Consider the following 9,102-nt stretch of genomic DNA (forward strand, 5'->3'; position numbering starts at 1 on the left):
ATTTTTAATAAGAGCTGTAATAACATCATCACCATCTGGTCATTACGTTATCGTTGTTGACATTGTTGTCGTCACCATCATCAAGTCATTATTTTTCATTAAGAACTATAATGGCAGTATCACTTGAGAACTACACTATCTAGCCAATGAGGGAACTATTGTATGGTCACTCGATCTAGAAATTACAGCCAAATCTCCTCCAAATGACTGCTTACCACCATAAAAAACAGTGGGGGGGGGGAAATATACATTGGGTAATATAGTTCTAGATACCCTGTATCTGAAAATAAGACAGGATTGTCATGACTGGAATGCTTTTTGTCATAGGTCTACTTGATTGGGGCTGAACAGCAATAAGCATCTAATGATTTAGGAATAAGTCAACCTTAGATAAATGGGTGACATTAGTGTAATTGTTGTCTGATTTGGATTGCTTTTTGGAGAACAGTAAGGAAGGATTGCAGTTTTTGAAAGGAAGAATTGGATCAAACATTTAGTAAGATCTCTTGAAAGAAGTTGAGGAAAAGTGAACCTGTAAGTTTTTTATTCTCCATTATTTTACCTAGGTTTACAAATAGTCTGTCTGTGAGATTATATCAAACATTGCTACCATTTGATGTGCTGTACTTGTCTGTTAACCAAGTCCATCATGATAATCACTTTGTCTTTAGCTGTTCTTTCTTTTCCTTTTTCTTTCTGGTGTACATGGTAAAACATTTCTCATAGTAGATGGCTGCTGTCATCTTTTGATCTTCTTCAACAAAACTACTATCCTTGTGTTTTCTTGAAGGTGGATTGAATGAGAAATCCTGCTCTCTTGTACATTTTATAAAAAGTGATTAGAATATCTAGTGTACTTATATTGTGCTGCGTCTGAAGTTTGTCAATATTTTGTAAATTATCTGTTTTATTTATCAAGTTACAACAAACGCAACCTAGCATTCAAAGTAGAGACCATCATGTAGCACCTTTCTGCCAGTTCTTTGATACCATGCTGATACCATTTCTTGTCCTTCAAAGGGAAGAACTCCATCACTGAAGCTTTCAATTCCTCTTCATTTATGGTATGTTGCAAGTTCAGGAAATTAACTATGGACGCTAGGCTGCTTTTGTCATAACTTGACAAACCAGTGACCAAAATATTGCAAAACTTTTGACTCAACACAATCACTGTCCACTCCAAATTTTTGACTCACCACAATAGTTTTTGCCCTCTGGTTTTGCATGTAATATTTCCTGTTAGTATGTTCCTAAGCAAGAGTCACAGCATTAACATTTCAGTTCAGTTTCTGGCCAATAATACACTTGCATAGGACATTGACATTAAATGATTATGATGGTGACAATGATAATGATGATGTACCATGATTAATACAGTACTTTAAAGTTGCATTACATCTTAATGTAATGTTTTAAGACCATGTTCCTTGATTATATCAATCCATTTAACATTCCAAAACACAAACTAACAAGAAACCCTCTACATGGTCATGCAATCTGCCAGAAATAGCTGTTAAATCTCCAATAAACCACCCTTTGTTGTCTTAAAAGTTACGACTTATTGGATAATGTAGTGCTCTCATTCTGGTAATTCTATATGAGCAAAAGATTGGATGGTCTGACTGAATTGATCCTTGTACTTATTTTCTTAAGCCCAGTACTTATTATATTGATCTCTATCACCAAAACACTAAGTTACAGGGACGTAACCATACCAACACCAGTTGTCAAGAGATGGTAGGGAAATGACATACACACATGAAATATATATATGTATATATATATCTTATTATTATTATCATAAATTGATGATGATATATACAATGGGCTTCTTTCAGTTTTTGTCTACCAAATCCACTTACAAGATTGTGGTTGGCCTGAGATTATAATAGAAGACATTTGCCCAAGGTACCACACAGTGAGACTGAACCCGAAACCATGTGGTTGGGAAACAAACTTCTTACCACACAGCCACACCTGTGCCTAATCATCCCGAATATTTCTCTTAATTTATACAACTTTTTCTTTATTATTCAAACATTGATTAATGTTTTATGACCCTTATTAAAAAGGTTGTTGCCGATATTATATTATAGCTTACAACCAGTATATGAAGCAGCATGGTGGATCAATAGTCAACATCATTGCTGATATGTGGAAGGGTTTTCCTATGATGAGGTAAGTTATTATTTATGGACATTGAGTATAAATGATCTGAAGAGGATGAACAGAAATAAGGAGAATGTAATCTGTTGGATGTGTGTGATGTTTGGTTGTATGAAACACAGGTTGATGTGTTGGATGCCTGTAATGTTAGTCTGTATGAGAGACAAAGCACAAGTGATCTGGTGTATATGATTGTAATGCTGAGAATCTGAGCTCAAGTAATCTGTTGGGTATTTATAATGTTAACCTGTGTAACAAACTGAGCTGTTTGTAGTAGTAGTTGTATTAGAAATAATAATTCTTCCTACTATAGATGCACCTGAAATTTTGTCAGTTGGGCAGTTACTTTGACCCCAGTGCTAAACTGGTACTTATTTTATAGATCCTGAAAGGATGAAAGGCAAAGTTTATCACAGTGGGATTTGAATTTAGAACATAGAAAGCTGGTAGAAATGCCACAAAGCATTTCATTTGATGCAATAATGAATCTGCCAACTTACCACCTAAGCAATAACAATTCTTTATAATTTTGGCACAAGTTTGGTAATTTTGAGAGAAGTAGGTCAGCTATATAGATCTCAGTACTTGACTGTTTTATTATATTAACTCCAAAAGGATGAATGACAAAGTTAACTTTGGTAGGATTTGAACTCAAAATGTAAGATCCAGAAAAAATGCCACTAAACATTTTGTCTGCACAGTAATGGATGTGCTAGCTCACACCCTGTTGTTGTTGTTATAATAACAACAACAATAATAATAATGAGCAAACTCCAGAAGGAGACGTGGTATGAGCAAACTCCAGAAGGAGACATGGTATAAGCAAACTCCAGAGGGAGTCACCGAAAATGAGAATTGCAAAATCCTGCGGGATGCAATGATCCAGTGCGATCATACACTAGATAAAACACAAGACAGAGAAGTCAGTGGTGAAAGAGCCATAAAGAGGAAAGTGTGCATAGTCAGAAATAGGGTTGTTAAATTTCAAGAAACATGGAATTTTTGAAGGAGAGGCTGAGCACAAATGGTCTATTAGATGCTTTTAAAGTTAGTCTATATGAGAGACTGAGCATAAATGGTCTATTAGATGCTTGTAAAGTTAGTCTATATGAGAGACTGAGCATAAATGGTCTTTTGGTTGGATGTCTGTAATATGAATATGAATGAGAAGCTAAGCACAAATGATGTGTTTGATATCTGTAATGTTGGCCTTCATGACACATCTGACCTTAAGCGATATGTTGGATATCAGTGATGTCTGTATGACAGATTGAATGTAAGTTATCTGTTTATTGTCATTGTGAGAGACTAAATACAAGGTATCTGTTAGATGTCTTTGACATTAGTCTGTATGATAGTCTGAACATATGTAAGAGAGGAGCTGAGAGCTGAGAGAAAGAGTATTGCTTGAAGTGGTATAGTTGAAATAACTGTGATGGTATGGCTAGTTTGGCTATGTGATAAGAATGGATGGAGAATGCTGTGTGAAAAAGCGTTGTGTATTGATTGTGGAAGAGCAAGACTGCAGAAGGAAATGATGAGGTTAAATTGTACAATGCCTGGCCTCAAAGAAGAAATGGTGTAAGAGTGATATTTTTGATAATGTGCTGCAGTGCAGCAGATCTATCCAACCCATGCCATTAAGGAAAAATTAATGCTAAAATGTTGATAATAATGATGATAATGATGATGAAAATGGTGGTGGTGGCGAGAATGATAGTGATAGTGGATGATCAAAATAAAGCAGTTACTATATTTACTTGTGTATAAGTCTCACTATTTTATACTTGATTTTAACTTAAAAGAATTGGGATATACACATGACAGAGCTAAAACTGTGGAGGGAAAAAACTTAACTGTAAATTTAGGGATGTGACTTATACAGGAGTGCAACTTGTATACAAGAAGATAACTTTGTTAAATGAATCTTAACCAAGCTTTAATTTTCTCTTTGTTTGTAGCCACACTGGTGCTGCTCGAGCTGGTGTTGATAATCTGACTAAATCTTTATCAGTTGAATGGGCTGAGAGTGGTGTTCGTGTCAATGCTGTAGCACCTGTAAGTTATTTGTTGTTATTGAAGTTGTCATTATTGCTGTTATTAGTATGTTAATTGTGTTACCTCACTTCCCCCTAAAAACTATTGCTCCTTCCAACATGCCCAGCTCCCACTTTTGAGTGTTACTGCCCACATGAAGAACCTCAGCCTTATGGGGAAAGGATTATATCATTTTTTTTTTCTTTCCTGAATTTTCCATCTTTTATGTCACCAAATATATGATGTGTCAAAGGGACTCAATATTCTCTTTGTACCAAACATTACCGCATGATTCAGCAGCTTTCACACTTAATATTAACCAAGCAACCATAAACAACATACAGCTATTTGCATGACTGCACTTTTTATTTCCTATCAAAGGAACCTTCTCTGACATTTGTTCTCATTTTAAGTTTTGGCCTACAGTTGCTTCTTCTGTCACTCCATCTTCTATTCACATTCATTAATTCTGCTTGACTAGTTCATCTCATTTATCACTCAGCATTAAACCTACAAAAATTTACTCAAAATATTCAGCTTTAACTCAAATCAGCAAAATTATTCTGGTCCTTCATGTTTTTACATGGGATATTCTCATTCTAGTTACAAGTACCAGCTTTTCTTTTGTGATAATAAAAATACAAAATCAAAAAAGGAAACATATTTTAACTTATATTTTATGTTTATGTGACATCATTTAAACAATGACTTCTTCAAATATAAATTTGAAAGTTGAGATAACAGAGAGAAGTTACAACTACATGAAATCATCAGGCAGTTTAAATGCATAAGTCTCTGATATCCAAGTGGCTAAAAAGTATCAACAGAAGGATAACTAGGAGTCATGACCTGGATTTGGCACAGCCCCCTTAGAGTGTAAGAAGTTAAGGGCTGAAACACTTGCCTCACTAGGGTCTCTTCCCTGAAAACCATCTGCTGTTCAGCTCTCCCGAGTGTTTTCTACCACCATAGAGCTTATCTAGTTTCAAAATTCATTCACTGTATAGATATTAATATATAATTTTTAATTGCAAATTATTAAAAACTTCAACAAATCTCCCATTCCACTGGCCAATACTAGTTGTGTGGTAAGTAGCTTGCTTACTAACCACATGTTTCTGGGTTCAGTCCCACTGTGTGGCACCTTGGGCAAGTGTCTTCTACGATAGCCTTGGGCTAACCAAAGCCTTGTGAGTGGATTTGGTAGACGGAAACTGAAAGAAGCCCGTCGTATATATATATATATGTGTTTTTGTGTCTGTGTTTGCCCCTCCCCCCAACATCGCTTGACAACCGATGCTGGTGTGTTTGCGTCCCCGTAACTTAGCGGTTCAGCAAAAGTGACCGATAGAGTAAGTACTAGGCTTACAAAGAATAAGTCCTGGGGTCAATTTCCTTGACTAAAGGTGGTGCTCCAGCATGGCTGCAGTCAAATGACTGAAACAAGTAAAAGAGTATATAATGGGTCACCATTTTATAATGTAAGGAAGATTTTTATGATACTTTTGGAGTATCTTCTTCTTCTATTATAATTATTCTGTTGATTCAAGAAGCTAGAAATACAAAAAATGAAGTTCTCAGGCAGAGTAAATTCAATAACCGTTTATTCACAGGTACTTCATACAAGGAGTTTGCTTTCAGTAGCCATCTTCACAGCAGTGCATAGTTAGCCTTCTCTCCCATACACGTGAGGTTCAATAACCTCTGGAGACAATGCATGTGGTATCACAGAGGGACAAAAGTCTGCTGTGAGCTCCTGGCTTCGAAGTGTCTTCTTGGCATCAGCATGAGAAGAATGAGAGGGAAAATGTCGTTGTCTTTTTTTTTAAATAATGGTTGCAGGTGAGATCTCGCTGTTTCAAAATGGTTCTAGCTTCTTTGTGCCTGGGTACACATACATAATTCTGAAGCAATGAAAGTACTTTTATGTTGTTTGTCAAGCAGCTAGAAATAGTTGTCAAATTTCCCTTAAATCACCCTCTACTGTCTTAAAAGTGAAAATTAGATTCCACTTAGTAGTCTTAGATTCCAATATAAAGTCAGTATGACATGGTTGGTATGTCTTTGATCACAGGTTTGTTCTGTCAAAGTTGATCTAGAGCTAAACAATAACAATAGCAATGATGCATAAATGTTTCATGCTGCTTTTCTGATAAAAAAGAAGGCATATACATATGTAAACAATTATTTAAATAACACAACATACATGAGATATAGAATGTGATAGTTAACAATCTTCATTGCACAAAATATTTTAGTTATTCATGTGAAAATTTTTCGTGGTTTATCAAAGACAGATTAAGTAGAAAAAGTGAAAACCCCTTACCACAAAACTGTCAGTTCTGTGTAGCTCCTGAAGTTGTTCTGTTTAGGAGGTTAGAAGCTTTGGTAGAGCAATTTGGTGGGAAAATTCACAAAACTTACTTTCAAGTCATAAAAAATATCTTTCACGCTTATGTGGTTATACACAAGCTGATCCGATTGGTCAAACCATGTTCACATAGGCGTTAATGCATTTTATGGCGACGCAGTCAATTTCTCATAGCTAGTCTTTTCTTTTTAAGACAGTATAGTTAGGCCATGGTCCTAAACTGGAGATCTGAGCAAGATGGTTTGAAATTCAAGAGAAGCCTCATTACAAACTAAACCTTTGAAGGCACTGCTCCAGCATGACCATAGTCCAATGAATGAAACCAGTAAAAGGATACAAGAATAAATAAGATTAAAAAAAACAATATTTGTTTATAAAGTTTGTTATCTAAAACTTAAATCATTTAATTAAGTGAAAGAAATATGTCAATTAATGCAGTTAATTAATCTAAAATAACTTCCGATTATCATGCACACACATACATAATAACTCAAATAACTTAATAAGGAGAAGCTTTATAAATAGATATTCGGTAATGCATTATAAATAACAACCAAGCAATATCAGAATAAATATTCAAAAAAGAGGAAGGAAAAACTTCCTGTTGATATTTCTTTTTTATGAAAGGCGGCAAGCTGGTAAAATCATTACCACACCAAGCAAAATACTTAGCAGCATTTTTTCAATCTTTATGTTCTGAGTTCAAGTGCTGCCAGGGTTAACTTTGCCTTTCATTTTTCCAGAGTCAATAAATTAAGTACCAATTAAGCACTTAGGTCAATGTAACTGATTTAGCCCCCCACCCCCACCCCCAAAAAACTGCTGGCCTTGTACCAAAATTTGAAACTGATACTTCTTTTATGAGCAAAACAACATTTTATTGTTTCTGTTTTTATTTGAAACACACACACACACACACACACACACACATCCATACATTTAATGTTCATAGCATGATTTGGATGGAGACTTAATTGGACCAGCAATTTCAGACATATGGTGCATATGTACATACACACACACACACACACACGCATACATTGGCTTTAAGGGTATTGCGAAAGGCCTGGTAGGAGGCCAAACCTTCCAAGTTCTTTTTACAGGACTTAGAAAAACTGAAGGACTGCTGCAATAAGTGTGTGAATCCGAGAGGAATATGTTGAATAAAATCATAATAATTAACTGATCCTCCTGTATTTTCTTTTACCCAAAGCCAGGAACTTTTCAGCCCTCCCCTCCCTGCCAAGTATATAGGGGTCATCCCATAAATAATGTGTTTTTTTCAATTACATGAACTAAAAGTTAGAGGGGGCCAGAATAAACTACCTGCATCAACTTGCTATAAAAGCAGACAGTAATTTTACCTTGCACTTGTTCTTAGTGCATGTTTTGAAGAGTGCAGTTTGGTTTTAACAGCTATTTTTTCAAAGCTATAATGGAAAGACAAAGGAGCATATTCGGCATGTTTTTTTTATGAGTTCAATAAAAGCAACAACGCAATGGAAGGTGCGAGGAATATTAATGCAGTATATGGGGATCGGACAATAAGTGTAAACCAGTGTTAACGGTGGTTCCAGAAATTCCAAGCCAGAAACTACAGCCTAGAAGACGAGTCTCATCCTGGAAGATCTGTAGAGCTCGACAAGGACATCCAGCAAACCCTGGTGGAACAAAATCCCATCGTAACTGTTGAGGAACTAGCAGAGAAGCTTGGATTTGGTCATTCAGCCATTCAACAGCTGTGTGCCATCGGAAAAGTCACAAAATTGGGTCAATGGGTTCCTCACAAACTTTCCAAGTCTAATCGTGTACAGAGAGTGAATGTGTACTTCTCTTTGTTGTCACATCTTATGAATGAACCTTTTTTTGGACCGAATAGTGACTGGTGATGAGAAATGGGTTCTCTATAAAAATGTCAAGCGCTGAAGACAGTGGGTAGAGAAAGGAAAAACACCAGCACCCCAGGTTTCCAACACATAAGGTGTTGTTATCTGTTTGGTGGGATATGAAATGTTTAGTTCACTTTGACATTTTAATCCCAGACCAAATAATAACAAAGATCTACTGCAAACAGCTTGAGCAGCTTAAGTCAGCACTAGAAAAAAAATGACTATCTTTGGTTTCAAGACGAAAAGTGTTCTTCCATTAGGATAATGCCCAGTCACAAACAGTGAGGATGACATTCCAAAAGCTGGAGCAGTTTGAATAGGAAATGGTGCCTCACCCACCATATTCACCGAGCATTGTCCTTTCTGATTATCATTTATTCCACAGTCATCAAAATCATTTGGATGGAGAAAATATAAATTCGGTAGACGAGGTCAGAACAGTACTGGAGGAGTATTTTTCATCATGGATAAGTGAATTTTGGAAGAGGGACCTTGCAAGTCTACCAGATAGATGGAAGAGCATTGTAGAAAATAAAGGAGAGTTTATTTTAAATTAAAAAGAACTTTGTTTATCTTAATTTTGAAAAATAAAAGAAGGGTAAAAAAACCCACATTATTTATGGGATGACCCAATATTAT

The 9,102-nt window shown here is 35.8% G+C and overlaps 1 protein-coding gene across 3 annotated transcripts in view; it reads left to right on the plus strand.

Annotated features, from left to right (window-relative positions):
* The window catches only part of LOC106868726 (peroxisomal trans-2-enoyl-CoA reductase), a 61,200-nt gene that overhangs the window by 40,299 nt on the left and 11,799 nt on the right, over positions 1 to 9,102 (plus strand). For all 3 annotated transcript variants that reach the window (XM_052971348.1, XM_014914122.2, XM_014914123.2), the window contains exons 4-5: positions 2,097 to 2,178; positions 4,128 to 4,224. In XM_052971348.1, coding sequence (XP_052827308.1) covers positions 2,097 to 2,178; positions 4,128 to 4,224 — 179 coding nt within the window. The remainder of the gene's footprint in view (positions 1 to 2,096; positions 2,179 to 4,127; positions 4,225 to 9,102) is intronic.

The sequence above is a fragment of the Octopus bimaculoides genome, chromosome 1 (genome assembly GCF_001194135.2).
Source record: "Octopus bimaculoides isolate UCB-OBI-ISO-001 chromosome 1, ASM119413v2, whole genome shotgun sequence".
In the NCBI taxonomy this organism is placed as follows: Eukaryota; Metazoa; Mollusca; class Cephalopoda; order Octopoda; family Octopodidae; genus Octopus; species Octopus bimaculoides.